General features: G+C 52.7%; 1 protein-coding gene across 3 annotated transcripts in view; it reads left to right on the top strand.

The window, feature by feature from the left end:
- The window catches only part of NRTN (neurturin), an 89,556-nt gene that overhangs the window by 56,871 nt on the left and 15,120 nt on the right, over positions 1 to 17,565 (top strand). For 2 of the 3 annotated variants that reach the window (XM_082206758.1, XM_082206759.1), the window contains exon 3: positions 1,280 to 5,820. In XM_082206758.1, coding sequence (XP_082062884.1) covers positions 1,280 to 1,728 — 449 coding nt within the window. In that variant the 3' untranslated portion in view covers positions 1,729 to 5,820. Of the gene's footprint in view, positions 1 to 1,279; positions 5,821 to 17,565 lie in introns of those variants that run through there. The other variant, XR_014215191.1, reaches the window with a different exon arrangement.

Genomic DNA, 17,565 nt, shown 5'->3' with positions numbered 1-17,565 from the left:
AGTAGCACCTTAGAGACCAACTAAGTTTGTTATTGGTATGAGCTTTCGTGTGCATGCACACTTCTTCAGATACATGAAAGCTCCTACCAATAACAAATTTAGTTGGTTTCTAAGGTGCTACTGGAAGGAATAATTATTCTAAAACTACATATCATTACGTTCTCCACAGTTTTCATCTCTCTGAATTATCCATCCCCCCCCCCGTTTCTTTACAAGACGTTTTTATTTGTTTAACAATGGTCTCCTAAATAAGTTATAAGTTCTTCCCATTCTTTTTTTTAAAGTCATTATCTTCTTGATTCCAGAGTCGCCCGGTCAGTTTTGCCATTTCAGTATAGTCCTTATGGTCTTCAAACAAAAACATCTTGGGGGTCCCGGGCCACAGGGAGGTTAGGCTGGCCTCGACCAGAGCCAGGGCTTTTTCGGCTGTGGCCCCGATCTGGTGGAACGCTCTGTCACAAGAGACTAGGGCCCTGCGGGACTTGACATCTTTCCGCAGGGCCTGCAAGACGGAGCTGTTCCACCAGGCCTTTGGCCAGGGCACAGCCTGACCCCCTCCTTTGGCAATCCTCACAGAACTCTAGCACAATGGTTGCCATTAATCTGATTTTGAATTGATTTTAAAATGAATTGATTTTAGAATGCTATCTTACTTTTATTGTTGTTGGCCGCTCTGAGCCCAGCTTCGGCTGGCGAGGGCGGGATATAAATAAAATTTTATTATTATGTTGTTATTAAGGTAAAGGGACCCCTGACCATTAGGTCCAGTTGTGACCGACTTTGGGGTTGCGGCGCTCATCTCACTTTACTGGACGAGGGAGCCAATGTACAGCTTCCGGGTCATGTGGCCAGCATGACTAAGCCGCTTCTGGAGAACCAGAGCGCACGGACACACTGTTTACATTTCCGCCGGAGCGGTACCTATTTATCTACTTGCACTGGTGTGCTTTTGAACTGCTAGGTTGGCAGGAGCAGGGACCGAACAACGGGAGCTCACCCCGTCGCGGGGATTCGAACCGCCAATCTTCTGATCGGCAAGTCCTAGGCTCTGTGGTTTAACCCACAGCGTCCCATAATCACTCGTACCAACAGGCTAAAAAACAGATTCTGTCCATGGGCTGTTAGGCTGCTGAACGGAAAATAATATAGTGCAAGTCCTAGGCTCTGTGCAATATAGGAAAGTCCTAGGCTCTGTGGTTTAACCCACAGTGCCACCCAAGTCCCTTATATTATTATTATAATTATTCTAATTTTCTGTCGTTTCTTTAAAAAATTCCAGACAGCACGTTGTTCGAGAGCTACACGGAGGGAGAAATCCGCCACCTCATCTCCACGCTGATCGAGAGGTACAGCCAGTCCATGAATTCGGGGGGCCACGAACTGCCGCTCTTCGCCAAAGCAGGTAACCGGATGAAACGCGCCAAGGCCCGCCACAAGCCCTGCTCCCTCAAGGAGCTGGAGGTGACTGTCAGCGAGTTGGGCCTCGGGTACAAGTCGGACGAGACGGTCCTCTTCCGCTACTGCAGCGGCACCTGCGACTCGGCCGTGCGCAACTACGACCTGTCCCTCAAGAACGTGAGGAGCATGCGGAAGATCAAGAAGGAGAAGGTGAGGGCCCGGCCGTGCTGCCGCCCCCTGTCGTACGACGACGACGTCTCCTTCTTGGACGCGGGGAACCGCTACTACACGGTGAACGAGGTGTCAGCCAAAGAGTGCGGCTGCGTGTGATGGAGCAAAGGTTGGAAGACGAGGGGCCTGGCTGCACACCCAGCAGTGCCCAGAGGCTGCTGGCGTGTGGGTGGTTGTCCAAAGGTGGAAGAGGACGCGAGGAGAAGACCGCCAGGACATCCCCGCTTGGAGCAGCCAAGGAGACAACTGGATTTTAAGTCTACCTCAGGGCCGTCAATGGAGACCAAGAGAAGCCAGCGTCTGGTTGCGGGTCTCCTCAACTGGTGGGGAGCCGGAGAAGCTCTTGATTCCAGCGGTGCAAGGAATCCTGTCAAGGGCCTCGCCGGAACAGCCCGCCGCGCTGCTGCGATGGAGGAACCGGCGCACTCTCGACGCAGCTGGCTGGAGGAACGCCGTTCCAAGCTTTGCAGCGGATCGAAAACAAGAGAGATCTCTTGCCTGGTGGTCTTCTGGAGGTGCCCGCTTTGCCTAAGCTGGAGATCTTTACGGGGATGGTTCCACATGGGGCCTGGGTGCCAGGGGCTGTTCCTGCCCATGCTGCGCCTTCTGAATCCTGCGGGCGAAGAAGGGTTGAGAGATTGAGGAGTGCTCCTCTTATACTTGCAGGGCAGCCATCTGCCGCCATCTTAAAGTACACACACCGTTATAACAGTGCTGTGTGAAATGTATGTGTTTGTATATACATGTAGACATAGGTTTAAAGTATTGACTAATGTGTACAAAAAGGCTGACGTTCCTTTCCAGGCGTTGCATCAAATTCTTAACGGAATCGGCGGCGTCCGGGGGATTCTGAAACCGAAGAGCTCAAATATTCCACATTAAACATTGGAGGGACGTTGGAGAAGACGGCGGTTTGGTGGCAGAGTTTTGCAGGTTTCGATTCCTGGCGCTTCCAGTTATGTGTGAAATCATGGAGAGCCTCTGCCAGCAGGCTGGGCCAACGTGGAGCTCTGTGGCCCTGACTCAGTCTTAAGGCACCTGCGCTGCTGTTTCAATCTGCTCAGAACCATGAGGACTAGGAGCTTAAATGGATTTTGCGGGAAAGAGGCATCGCTGCATGCAGGCGGTCCAAAGTTCGATCTCTGGGATCTTGAGGTAGTTCAGGGAAGGGCTGTGGAGAACTGTTGATGGTTGAGTGTAGAGAGAATCATAGAATGGTCAAGTTGGAAGGGACCCCCGGGGGTCATTTAGTCCAACCCCCTGCGATGCAGGAACCTCAACACGCAGTCGTCCCCCCACCCTGTTTGAAAGCATACCAGACCCTGCTCATGTGCTAGATGTTTTATTGGGACACAATCCTCAGATCGCCTACTCCTGAGAAATGGAGCAGGCCAGTGTTTCCCAAACTTGGGTCTCCAGCTGTTTTTGGACTACGACTCCCATCATCCCTAGCTAGCAGGTCAGGGATGATGGGAACTGTAGTCCAAAAACAGCTGGAAAGAGATCCAAGTTTGGGAAATCCTGGACGAGGCAGTGTGTGAGCTGCTAAAGCTCTGGCCAAGGCAACTTCCTAATTGTCTCCAGGCTTTGTGAGGGACCATAATTTGGGAAGCAGAACGTCCTGAGTTCAAATCTCTGGAATTGCCTACTTTCCAAAAGGTGTTAGGTTCCATGTTCCATCTTTGCCTCAGGGAGAACTGCAGGAGCCACAGCCAACCAGAGGAAAACAGCCTCTGGACACCACAGAACTACAACTCCCATCTGTCTCCACCAGCTTAGCCCAAGGGTCAGGGATGCTGGGCATTGCAGTCCTATAACATCTGGCGAAGGTTACAGTACACAATAATCCACTAGATGAATCAATGGACTGACTTGGCGTTAAGGCAACTCTCTTTATTCCGTGAAATAATGGAAATGACAGTCAAAACAAGTTTAAATTTGCAGTGTCGCTGTGCTTCTCAAAGCGAGGTTGATGGCTTCTCTACTGAAGAAGGAACCAGATATTCAGCCTTAAGAGGCAATTGCTGCTGACCGGTGAGGAGGAAGATAAATTTGATTCAGTTACCATTTAATGGCAAATCAACAACAACAACAACAGCTTAATATTTATACCCCACCTGTCTGTCTGGGTTTCCCCAGCCACTCTGGGCAGCTCCCAACAGAATATTAAAAACATGATAAAACATCAAACATTAAAAACTTCCCTAAACAGGGCTGCCTTCAGATGTCTTCAAAAAGTCAGGTAGTTGCTTATTTCCTTGACATCTGATGGGAGGGTGTTCCACAGGGTGGGCGCCACCACCGAGAAGGCCCTCTGCCTGGTTCCCTGTAACCTCACTTCTCGCAGGGAGGGAACCGCCAGAAGGCCCTCGGAGCTGGACCTCAGTGTCTGGGCTGAATGATGGGGGCGGAGACGCTCCTTCAGGTATACTGGATTCACACGTCCCCGAAACAATATGGGGGCCAAAGCAGCCATCCTTTGACATTTGCACTTCTCCGAATTTTGCAATGCAGTTCTCCAGTCGATTAAACTGCAAATGAATATACATATCCTAGGGTTAAATGTGCATACATATGCATATGACGTACAAAAATCCATTGCACGAGGTACATATATTGGGGGGGGGGAGTGTCAAATTCGTAATAAAATGCTCATCAATTTTCATGAGAACTTTCCCCCAAGAAAAATTGCAAACTAATGCGGAAATGTGATGGAACCGAACTTAAGATTGGGAAAAATAATAACCAGAAACCGGGACATAGATGCCCATCCATACTTCTGGCAAAAGGGACGCGGGTGGCGCTGTGGGTTAAACCACAGAGCCTAGGACTCGCCGATCAGAAGGTCGGTGGTTCGAATCCCCGCGACGGGGTGAGCTCCCATTGCTCGGTCCCTGCTCCTGCCAACCTAGCAGTTTGAAAGCACGTCAAAGTGCAAGTAGATAAATAGGTACCACTCTGGCGGGAAGGTAAATGGCATTTCCGTGCACTGCTCTGGTTCGCCAGAAGCGGCTTAGTCATGCTGGCCACATGACCCGGAAGCTGTATGCCGGCTCCCTCGGCCAATAAAGCGAGATGAGCGCCGCAACCCCAGAGTCGGTCATGACTGGACCTAATGGTCAGGGATCCGTTTACCTTTACCTCCCCGGCCATTGCCAGGTTCAGGGCGGCTACCATCATAAAACTAACACCGTATACAAAGAACATAAGAACATAAAAACAGGCAATCGATTAATTAAAATACATCTTAAAATTAGTTCAGAGCAAATTAAAATCTGGACAGATGGCAGCCCACGGGTAAAATTGAGAGTGGTTGATATTCGCCAGGGCCAAATGTTACCACTGGTCTTATAAAGGACCTGTGAGCGGGCTAGGAAAGAAAAGAATCAGACTGAACCCTGACCAAAGGCCTGGCGGAACAGCTCCATCTTGCAGGCCCTGCGGAAAGATGTCAAAATCCCGCAGGGCTCTGGTCTCTTGTGTGAGAGCAGCAGCCATGTGTCCTTTGATCCCAGCTTCACTTTTGCTGGCAAGGTTGGAATTGAGGCAGTTGCACCAGTCTTAGAGACTCAGGCCTGATTCATTTGCAGGTCAGTGAGGAATTGTTGCTTGTGTGGAAGGAAGTGCCCCTCTCGTCACAAATAGGAACCTTTGTTTTGCTTCGCGGCATGCGTTTTGCCCTAGTTGTCCGCCCTGGCTGGACAGCAGGCAGCTGCCCTGATCCATAGGGCTGGCTTGCATTCCACGTTCTTTGCTCCTGCCTGTGAAGGGCGGCAGGACTTTACGGTTAGTCCTTCTGTTTAGCATTTCCTTGGCCCGGGAAGGCAGCCAAGAAAGAGAGGAGAGAGAGAGAAAGAAATGCTCTTTCGGGAGACAAATGAAGTTGGCTTGGCCAAGGCAGAAGTCCGAGGGCTCATTTATATCCTTCCAGAGTAAACAACGGTGACATTGCTGTGAAACGTTGCCTGACTATCGCAGAGCTCTTTGTCCAACGCTGCTCTGAAAACCAGTTTGGAAATAAGAGAGTCCTTGCTCTAAGCTAGGAACGCTGGATGAGGGACGTGGGTGGCGCTGTGGGTTAAACCACAGAGCCTAGGACTTGCTGATCAGAAGGTCAGCGGTTCGAATCCCTGCGACAGGGTGAGCTCCTGTTGCTCAGTCCCTGCTCCTGCCAACCTAGCAGTTTGAAAGCACATCAAAGTGCAAGTAGATAAATAGATACCGCTCTGGCGGGAAGGTAAACAGCATTTCCGTGTGCTGCTTTGGTTCGCCAGAAGTGGCTTAGTCATGCTAGCCACATGACCCGGAAGCTGTACGCCAGCTCCCTCGGCCAGTAAAGCAAGATGAGGGCCACAACCCCAGAGTCAGCCACGACTGGACCTAATGGTCAGGGGTCCCTTTACCTTTACCTGCTCAAAGCTATAAGGGCTGTGAATTGCAGCCGAATCTCATGGCATCTGTGGATGCGGCGGCCGGGTGGTGGAAACTTCCTATGTCTGGGGTTAAGGGGACAGGGGAGAGATTCGATTAGGTCTGCATTTTAAAGCCAATTTGCACTTTCACGAGAACCGAAACACATTTGAGATTTGCACCTCTCACGGTTTTGCAGCACGCAAGAAATGCATGTGCCAATGCGTACACACGCAAAGGCACATGTAAGCGCAAATAGCGCACGAGCGCATACCGCGTGCATTGAAAAGAGGGCATGGAGGGTTGTGGGGGAACTAGGGGGCTGCACGATGTCCGCTGTTGAAGAGCCATCAAACACAAGGGGGAGCGTTATCCCTGAGCACAGGTGCATTCTGATGCAAACCCGGACCGTTTGGACCAAAACAAACCAACAGGCAGCAGCTGTGCTAGATTTCAGATAGGGGTTGCTCCCCGCCCTTCCTGCAGGTGCTGGAGATATGATCCTGGGACCTTCCGCATGCAAACTCACTGGGCTGCAGTCTTCCCCCTCAAAGACATAGCTACCGGAGCAAAGAGCCAGTTCATCTAGCTCAGATTCTGTCCATGGTTATTGGGCCTTGAATAACAATAACAATAATAGTAATGTTGTTGTTGTTGTTGTTTAGTCGTGTCCGCCTCTTCGTGACCCCCTGGACCAGAGCATGCCAGGCACTCCTGTCTTCCACTGCCTCCCCCAGTTTGGTCAAACTCATGCTGGTAGCTTTGAGAACACTGTCCCACCATCTCGTCCTCTGTCGTCCCCTTCTCCTTGTGCCCTCCATCTTTCCCAACATCAGGGTCTTTTCCAGGGAGTCTTCTCTTCTCCGAAGGTAGCCAAAGTCTTGGAGCCTCAGCTTCAGGATCTGTCCTTCCCGTGAGCACTCAGGGCTAATTTCCTTCAGAATGGAGAGGTTTGATCTTCTTGCAGTCCATGGGACTCTCAAGAGTCTCCTCCAGCACCATAATTCAAAAGCATCGATTCTTTGGTGCTCAGCCTTCTTTATGGTCCAGCTCTCACTTCCATACATCACTACTGGAATAATAATAATAATAATTCATTATTTATACCCCGCCCATCTGGCTGGGCTTCCCCAGCCACTCTGGGCGGCTTCCAAAAAAATATTAAAATACTGTAATACATTGAACCTGGGATGTTTTGCAATTGCTCTCCCAGTGTGCTTCGACCATTCCTGTAGCTGTTTTCCAGGCCATTTCTCCTCCTTCTCCATCCATTCTGCACCAGTTTAGCTCAGGGGCCTCTCTCTCTCTTTCTCTCTCCCTCTCCCTGAGTTCCTGCCATCCGTCTCTCCATTCAGCCGGCCAGGAGGACATTTCCCAGTCAACAGCAGTTTTTCCTTAACGATGCCCCTTTCTCACAATATCTTCCTTTCTCAGGACCGTGCTTCTGCGTGAAAACGGACCGTTTCCACCGTGCTAAAATTTCCAAAGGGTCGGCGGAAGTGAGATCCGAGGCGGGTGGAAAAAACATCTGTACGTGAAAAGGCTCCCTTTTATTCTTGCCATCTTTCCTTTTTTGTCCCCCCACCCCACCCCACCCACGTTCTATTCTGTTTTGTTTTGTTAATCGTCGTCCAGGAAAGGCCTCCGTTCAATAAGAGCCCCGATACAGATGTTTGGGAGAGAGTAGCCATGTAGTGAAGGCCCCTTTCCAGGTTCCTGGCTCCACTGCCCCAGAAGCGTCCAGATGACATCAACCCACAGAGTGCTGACATTGTTGGGCAACGAGAGGTCCAAACCGCAAGCCAGGATTGCATCCACGAACATGACATCTCCAGAAAAATGTTCTTGAGAAGGGCCAATTTGGAGAAAATATTTGCGATGGGAACGGGATGTGGGTGGCGCTTTGGGTTAAGCCACAGAGCCTAGGACTTGTCGATCAGAAGGTTGGTGGTTCGAATCCCCGCAATGACGGGGTGAGCTCCCGTTGCTCGGTCCCTGCTCCTGCCAACCTAGCAGTTCAAAGTTCAAGTAGATAAATAGGTACCGCTCCATCAGGAAGGTAAACAGCATTTCCGTGCACTGCTTTGGTTCGCCAGAAGCGGCTTAGTCCTGCTGGCCACATGACCCGGAAGCTGTACGCCGGCTCCCTCAGCCAGTAAAGCGAGATGATTGCCGCAACTCCAGAGTCGGGCGCAACTGGACCTAATGGTCAGGGGTCCCTTTACCTTTACTATTTGGGATGGGTGTGTGTGTTTTGCCTCTCCACTTCCCCACCAGCTTTCCCTCCCATCCATCCCTTCCCCATGTGGTTCTGGAGATGGTATCAAAGCACTATCAAAGATTCTTCCCCCCTCTGGATCCCCTTATCTTGGGGATTACGCCTCTAGTTATCTCCCGCTTGGACTACTGCCATGCGCTCTCTGTGGGGCTACCTTTGAAGGTGACCCGGAAACTGCAACTAATCCAGAATGTGGCAGCTAGACTGGGGACTGGGAGCAGCCACTGGGACCATATAACATCGTCCCGAGATACCTACATTGGCTCCCAGTACGTTTCCAAGCAGAAAGTGTTGGTGCTGACCTTTCAAGTCCTAAACAGCCTGAAGGATACCTGAAGGAGCGTCTTCACCCCCATCGTCCAGCCCGAACACTGAGGTCCAGCTCCGAGGGCCTTCTGGTGGTTCCCTCCTTGCGAGAAGTGAGGTTGCAGGGAACCAGGCAGAGGGCCTTCTTGGTGGTGGCGTCCTCCCACCAGATGACAAAGAGATAAACAACTACCTGACATTTAGAAGACATCTGAAGGCAGCCCTGTTTAGGGAAGCTTTTAATGTTTGATCTTTTAACGTGTTTTTAATATTCTGTTGTGGGCTGCCCAGAGTGGCTGGGGAAACCCACCCAGATGGGCAGGATATAAACTTCAACTTCTTCTTCTTCTTCTTCTTCTTCTTCTTCTTCTTCTTCTTCTTCTTCTTCTTCTTCTTCTTCTTCTTCCTCCTTGCTGGCTGCCACAAAATATTTGAGCCCCCCAGCTGATGGGCGTTGCCATTCAAGTTTTATTAAATTCCCACAAATTTCACATAAAATTCCAATACATAATAATTTATTTTTGATGGTTCTATCAGCTTCCCATCCCATTTCCCGTGGTATTTTTTTTTATACAATATTATTGCTGCACCCTATCTTCCCTCTTTTATAGATTTTGTTCAACTTGGCACCCCTGCTGGCGACATTCCAACTTCTGAACCATTTCCTTTCAGTCCCAGACCTGCAGCTGTGTCATAGCTAGCCGCCACCAGCCATCAAAAGCCATCGATGACTACTGGTTCTCATTAAGAAATTTCTTAACATGGAAAGAAAGGGCTGCTGTCGCAATGTATTATTTCCCTGCGATCTAGGGATGTGCTGGGGGAAGGGCTATAGTTCAGTTGTAGAGCACGTGGTCTCCACTTAGTGTTGGGAAAAACAAAACTCTGGAGAGCTTCTGCCGGCCCGTGTAGACAATATTGAGTTAGATGGGTCTGGCATAAGCCAACAATCTGTGTTCCTAAGGAGCTTTGAGGGTATCCCAAACCTGGTATCAACACCGCCCATCGATTTACCTTGAGAAGTTGATGCAATTCCACTGTATATTATGCTGAGCTCTATTTATTCAAAGTAACTTATGATATTTATTTAGGTACCCTAAAATATATCCTACCTATTGCGCTGAGAGCATCTCCATCTTATTCCCATCCCTCTCCTAATTTATTGTGCAAAACGATGTCAACCTTTGCTTGCCTTTCAGGTACATTTTTCTTTTACCATTTATTTCTCGGCTGAAAGCATATGAGTTCTTGGAGGAAGAAGCAAACGCCTTAAGAACCGAATGCGATGCTGGCATGGGGGGGGGGAAATGATTAAAAAAGAGAGGAATAACTGAACAAAAGCAATTGGTGTGGTGTGTTAATTCTGCATCAGGATGAAGAAACAATGGGTGGTGTCAGGGGTTCAGAAGCAGAGACGCAGAGAAGGGTGGAAACAGAGAGCGAGGGGGAGGAAGCCGAAGGGAGAATGAGTGATGATGACGACCCGAGATCTCCAAGCCTAAGCAGTGAGTCAGAGGACTCCCAAAAGGGAGCCCCAGTGAGCAGAGCAAGGGGGGGATCCGGGGGGACACCCCAGGAGGAAGGGAACAGAGGAGATTCAGAGAGCAGCAGCTGGAAGTCGGGACCCACGCTCATAACTGAGGGCGGCAGCAGCTGGAAGTCGGGACCCACGCTCAAGACTGAGAGCAGCAGGGAGGAAGGTAGCCAGGCATCGGGTTCCGGAGGCTGTCAGCAGGAGGGAGGGCACGAGTCAGGGGTGGTCACGCCCTCCTCAGAGAGCGAGGCAACGGTTAAGAGGAAAGTAGAGAGTTGGGCGCGCGCGCCAAGTTCAAATGCAGCGGAAGCTGGAGCAGTAAGCAGCCCGGAGAGTGAGCCAGGTCCTAAAGCCCGCCGCAAGGAGGCAGAAGGATCAGGGGGGTCAGCGTCAGAGGAGAGTAGAAGGGAGGAGGCCCAGGGGGGCAGAAGGACCCAGAGACGTAGGGAGAGGCGAAGGAGGTGGAGCAAGGCTAGGGTATTAAGCTGGTGTGCAAGAGGCGGGGACTCAGACGGGTCTTCGCCGACCTAGAGCAGAAGGTGTAGAGCTGCACGCTGCAGTTCGGAAATGAAACCTGTAACTCAATAAAGACTCTTTTAAAGTGGACGCTGTGTGGCGTGGTCCTATGTGAGCTGGGACCTGGTAGCAGCTCTGACAGTAAGACCCGTCTCCTCAAAGCTTCAGAAACCTGAAACCTCGCAGCGGGAGCAGAAGCCGCTAGGGGAGGAAGAGGGGTGTCTGTAAGCGAGCTCACAAAGGTTAGCAAGATGACGGAAGAACAGAGGATCTCCGCGCTGCAAGAGGCAGTGACCCAGTTGTCCTCAGAGGTATTGGCTTCCAAGAAACGGGAGGAGGAGACTACAGCCGCCTACAGAGACCTACACGCCAGGTTTGAGATGCTTGTTAAGCAAGGGCAACCGGGACCCAGACCGGAGGGCGTGGGATTGGCACGGAGAGCAGGAGGGCTTGTGGCTCACTTCGATGGGACTTTGCAACAGTACCCTAATTTTAGAGCAGACGTAATGTGCGCACTGCAACTGCTGGCAAAAGACTTTAGAGATGAGGAAGAGAAGGTGGGGTTCATATTGTCCCATTTGCATGGGGATGCCAAAGCCTGGCTGCGCAATTTGTGGAGGGATAAAGATCCGGCGCTTCAGAATGCAGATGCCTTTATCAAAGCGATGGATGCGTGTTTTTTGTCTACTATTGATGTGGATCTTGCCAGACGGGAGATTCATGGACTAAAACAAGGGAGGGCGAGCGTCCGGCAGTATCACGCCCGATTTTTTGCGCTGGTCAGTGCTTTAGAATGGGATCGGGATTCGCCCCCTGTCAGAGACCTCTTCTGGGAGGGTCTAAGTTCAGCGGTTAAGGATGAAATTGCAAGGGGGGAGAGGCCCCGAAGCACGCAGGAGGTGGTCCAAAGGGCGCTGACTGTGGGGGTGAGGCTGGAAGAACGTCCATGGTGCAGAGATGAAGGAAGTGGAGGGCGCGAAGCAGCGAGAAGTTTCTCTTTCGTTCCGAGGGAAGCAGCGCGTGCGCACTCCACACCTCCGCCAGGAGGGGGAGGGGAACCGATGGAGGTTGGAGGTGCAAGGGCTCAGTCAGCAGCCAGAGCCCTAGCACCGGCAGCAGTGAAAGCGAAGCCTCCTAGAGGGAACAGGAAGTGTTACATCTGCGAGGATCCAGGCCATTTGGCGAAGGAGTGTCCCCGGAGGCTCCACAAGCACACTGCAGCCTCAGCAATGGTGACTGCAGCAACGCAGCAAGGAGAACCACAGCAGGGAAACGACGATGTCTGGCTGGAGACGGAGGCACTGGGGCCCAGCCAGACGCATCTGTGAAGCAGTCCCCAGCAATCTTGCAACCCACGGATCCCCTCCCACCCAAACCAGTAGTGCAGCTCACAGCATCTCTCCAGCTACCCGACGGCGTCACTATCGAAGTGCCGCTTTCTGTGGATTCTGGAAGCAACGCAGACTTTATAGCGCAGAGCTTTGTGGAGCAGCACGCTATACAGCTATTGCCTGCCACTCTGCCCCTGCAAGTCGTCACAGTGGATGGCAGAGAGTTGCTAGGGGGGCAGGTGGTGAAGCAGACGCCACCGATGGTGATGCGCCTTGGCAACCACAGGGAAGTCATCAGTTTTAATGTCACCCAACTGTCGGACACGCCCATTGTGTTGGGCATGAGTTGGCTGGACAGGCACAGTCCGACACTGGCTTGGTACCAGAGACAACTGATCTTCGGCTCCTCTTATTGCGCAGAACACTGCATCCTGCCCCGACGGGAGGGAGAGGAGGGGGAATCACAACTGCAGTTGGGAACGTTGCAAGCGGTCCCCCACAAATACGCGAGCTTTTTGGAGGTCTTCTGCGAGAAGGAGGCGGACAAGCTACCCCCTCACCGGCCATATGACTGCAAGATTGACCTCCTACCGGGGGCGACGCTGCCGAAGGGGCGGCTATACTCCATGTCTGAAGATGAAATGCAGGAACTCAAGCAGTTCATCGAGCATAATCTGGAGCGTGGCTTCATCAGAGAGTCCAAGGCAGTGGGGGGCAGTCCCGTTTTCTTCGTGAAAAAGAAAGACACGCACCAAAAAAGACTAGTTGTGGACTACCGCCTTTTGAACCAGATGACCAAACCGTCTGATTACCCCATGCCCAGGATTGACGACCTCCTCGCGACGGTGCGCAAGGGACGCGTGTTCACCAAGTTGGACCTGCGAGGGGCGTACAATCTCATCCGCATGCGGGAGGGCGATGAGTGGAAGACGGCCATGTTCACACCGCTGGGCACCTACGAATACAGAGTTATGCCCTTTGGATTACAAAATGGCTCTCACTGTTTTCAAGCTTTTATGCATCACGTGTTGGAGGGACTCCTCTACAAGACATGCGTCTGCTTCCTGGATGACATCCTGATTTTCTCTGACTCGCAGCAAGCTCACGACCGAGACGTGAGGGAGGTGCTCAGCAGGTTGCAACAACATAGACTGTACGCCAAGCTGGAGAAGTGCCAGTTCGACACGACGGAGGTGGATTTCCTGGGATACAAGTTGTCGGACAAGGGGATAGCCATGGACAGCACCAAGGTTCGTGCGGTATTGGATTGGAAAAGCCCGCGCAACCGGAAGGAGGTCCAGCGGTTTGTCGGCTTCGCCAACTTCTATCGCAAGTTTATCAAGGGGTTCGCGATGCAGACGGCAGCAATTACGGACACGCTCAGCTCCAAAAAAAAGAAATTCATCTGGACGGAGCAGGCGGAACAGTCCTTTCAAGCGCTCAAGCATCTCTTCGCATCGGAGAAGCAACTGCTGCATATCGACCCCAGTAAACCGTTGAGGGTAGAGACAGACGCGTCAGACAGAGCCGTGGGAGCTGTCCTGCTGCAGCGAGACCCGCAGGGGGTGTGGCGGCCGGGAGCGTTCTACTCCAGAAAGCTCAGCAAGTCGGAGCAGAACTACACCATCTGGGACAGGGAGTTGCTGGCCATTCATGCAGCTTTCAAGGCGTGGAGGCACTTCCTAATCGGCGCCAAGCACACGGTGCAGGTCTGCACGGACCACAAGAATCTGGAGCACTGGCGCACGGCTCAGTTCCTGAACCAGAGGCAGATACGTTGGGCGGAGTTCTTTGCTGACTTCAATTTCCGAATAGAGTACGTCCCAGGCGACACCAACATCATGGCGGATGCACTGTCCCGAAAACCGCAATACCTAGAAGAGGTGACGCCAGCGGCGGCCATGCACATCTTCGCACCGACGGCGTGGGCGTGTGCCTCAGCTACAGTAGACCTGGATGCGGTGCGACGTGCATTGCGGGACGACTCATTCGCGCAAGACAAGATGGCGGAACTGCTCAGAGGTACGGCTACCACGGACGAGTTCCAGGTGCGGGACGGCTTGCTCCTACGCAAAGGGGCTGTCTATGTACCAGGAGACGACCTTCGCGCCAAGGTACTGCAACAGTTGCACGACGCACCCACGGCCGGTCACTTTGGCACAGAGAAAACGATGGAATTAGTCGCGAGAGACTTCTGGTGGCCCAAGCTGAGAGGAGAGGTCGAGGACTACGTCGCGAGGTGCGACACCTGCCAGAGGGCCAAGCCGGTACACAGACCACCGGCGGGACTGTTAGAACCGCTGCAAACACCGTTTGAACCGTGGGAGAGGGTGGCCCTGGACTTTGTGACGGATTTACCCAACTCAAGAGGCAAGACAGCTGTGCTAGTGGTGGTGGACTTGTTCACCAAGATGGCACATTTCATTCCGTGTGCGAAGGTGGCCACGGCGGAACAAACCGCCAAACTGTTCATAGATCACGTGTTCAAAGTGCATGGCCTGCCACGGTCTATCCTGTCCGACCGCGGACGCCAGTTCATCTCGTCTTTCTGGCAGAAGCTGATGGGTTTTCTAAATGTCAAGGTCAATCTGGCATCAGCAAGACACCCGCAGACCAACGGGCAAGCAGAGAGGGTCAATGCCATCATGCAGCAGTACCTGAGATGCTATGCCAATCAACAGCCTGCGACGTGGGTGGATTACCTGCCGCTAGCCGAGTTCGCTTACAACAACACGAAGCACGTGTCCACAGGAGTGACGCCGTTCTTTGCCAACAATGGGAGGAATCCCAGAACCTTCCCGGGACTGGAGAGAGTGGGGGAAGGAGAACCACAGACGGCGGACGCGTTCGCGTCAGAGCTGCAGGCGGTCCACGATCAACTCAGACGGCAGCTGGAGCTAGCTAAGCACGCCTACAAGGTGCAAGCTGACAAGCACAGGCGGGTTGGCGAAGTGATCCAAGTGGGAGACTGGGTCTGGTTGGCAGCCCACGCAGTGCCGACCAGGTCGCTTGCCAAGAAGAAGTTGGGGCACAAGCAGATCGGTCCGTACCAAGTCGAAGCGCAGATCAACCCGGTAGCCTTCCGACTGGCGCTGCCGGAGGGTTCCAGAATGCATCCGGTGTTCCACAGGTCGGTGCTCACTCCCTACAAGGCACCTCACAGGTTCCAGGAGCCAGGGACGGCGCCAAGTCCGCTCCGGGAACGGACGGAGACGCGGGAGGTGAAGCACCAGGACCACATCAACGAGGTCACGGAGATTTTGGACTCCAGATGGGGGGAAGAGGGAGTCGAATACCTCTTAGCCAGAGAGGGCACCCGGGCCAGCGCCAATAGCTGGGTACCAGACTACGCTTTGGAGGAACCCCTGCTCAAGGACGAGTTTCATGCCCTCTTCCCACACAAACCCATGCCAGCGAGCTTCTTCGACGACTGGTTGTTCACACCCACACTTTCTTCCAGCACGTTCCATGGATTCGACTCAGAAGGGGAACCCGCACGGAGCACCCGTTCCCCAGAAGGTTCACCGGCAGGTTCGGCATCAGGCAACTCGTATTGGTGGGACGATCGACCAGAGGAGCGATGGCGCAGGAAGTGGCTGGAGATGCCAGGTCGAGCGACCGACGCAGAGACTGACATGGACGTGTTCGGGGAGGACCTCGGGTTCGAGCACGGCGGTACAGAGATGGAAGAGCAACAAGTCAACGTCGACGACCGCGAGGGGGAAGACTCGGAGGTCTTCAGTTGGCGGCCACCCACGGGGAGCGACCTGTATCCAGCATTCCCTCCCATGATGATGGAGCGCCCAGCACCCACACCTGACAGCGGGGAGGGGGGAAGGGGGGGCTTCGAGGGGGGGATGGATGTCAGGGGTTCAGAAGCAGAGACGCAGAGAAGGGTGGAAACAGAGAGCGAGGGGGAGGAAGCCGAAGGGAGAATGAGTGATGATGACGACCCGAGATCTCCAAGCCTAAGCAGTGAGTCAGAGGACTCCCAAAAGGGAGCCCCAGTGAGCAGAGCAAGGGGGGGATCCGGGGGGACACCCCAGGAGGAAGGGAACAGAGGAGATTCAGAGAGCAGCAGCTGGAAGTCGGGACCCACGCTCATAACTGAGGGCGGCAGCAGCTGGAAGTCGGGACCCACGCTCAAGACTGAGAGCAGCAGGGAGGAAGGTAGCCAGGCATCGGGTTCCGGAGGCTGTCAGCAGGAGGGAGGGCACGAGTCAGGGGTGGTCACGCCCTCCTCAGAGAGCGAGGCAACGGTTAAGAGGAAAGTAGAGAGTTGGGCGCGCGCGCCAAGTTCAAATGCAGCGGAAGCTGGAGCAGTAAGCAGCCCGGAGAGTGAGCCAGGTCCTAAAGCCCGCCGCAAGGAGGCAGAAGGATCAGGGGGGTCAGCGTCAGAGGAGAGTAGAAGGGAGGAGGCCCAGGGGGGCAGAAGGACCCAGAGACGTAGGGAGAGGCGAAGGAGGTGGAGCAAGGCTAGGGTATTAAGCTGGTGTGCAAGAGGCGGGGACTCAGACGGGTCTTCGCCGACCTAGAGCAGAAGGTGTAGAGCTGCACGCTGCAGTTCGGAAATGAAACCTGTAACTCAATAAAGACTCTTTTAAAGTGGACGCTGTGTGGCGTGGTCCTATGTGAGCTGGGACCTGGTAGCAGCTCTGACAGGTGGCATTCTACAAGGGTAGAGTCGTTGAAGTTCATAGATAAGAACTGAGGTTCGTTAATTTCAGTGGGTCTGTGGGTTGAACCACAGAGCCTAGGACTTGCCGATCAGAAGGTCAGCGGTTCGAATCCCCACAATGACGGGGTGAGCTCCCGTTGCTCAGTCCCTGCTCCTGCCAACCTAGCAGTTCGAAAGCACATCAAAGTGCAAGTAGATCAATAGTTACCGCTCCGGCGGGAAGGTAAACGGCGTTTCCATGCACTGCTCTGGTTCGCCAGAAGCGGCTTAGTCCTGCTGGCCGCATGACCCGGAAGCTGTACGCCGGCTCCCTCGGCCAATAAAGCGAGATGAGCGCCGCAACCCCAGAGTTGGCCACGACTGGACCTAATGGTCAGGGGTCCCTTTACCTTTACTTTGAGTAGGGCATAGTTAACCCTGCCATGCTTCTTTCAGCTCATAGTTGAGATGTATAATATAGGTAGGTAGCCGTGTTGGTCTGCCGTAGTGGAAACAACATAAAAAACATTCCTTCCAGTAGCACCTTAGAGAGTTTCTTATTGGTATGCGTTTTCATTTGCATGCACACGAAAGCTCATACCAATAACAAACTTTTTTTAAAAAATCATTTTTATTAAGTTTTCCATTTTAACAATCCAACCAAATCACATTAAGTATTCCAGATTATACATATACATATCAATTAATCCAATAAAGCGAGATGAGCGCCGCAACCCCAGTGTCAGTCACGACTGGACCTAATGGTCAGGGGTCCCTTTACCTTTACCTTACCCCTGCTCTCCAAAAGGCTCCCAGAGTCGCTTCCATACAAAACAAGACAGTTTCTACCCACAGGCTTACAATCTGGGGGAAAATAATAATCACCACCACCATCATCATCACA

Source organism: Podarcis vaucheri (genome assembly GCF_965113315.1).
Source record: "Podarcis vaucheri genome assembly, chromosome: 18".
NCBI lineage: Eukaryota > Metazoa > Chordata > Lepidosauria > Squamata > Lacertidae > Podarcis > Podarcis vaucheri.
This window is presented reverse-complemented; position numbering and strand designations above follow the sequence as displayed.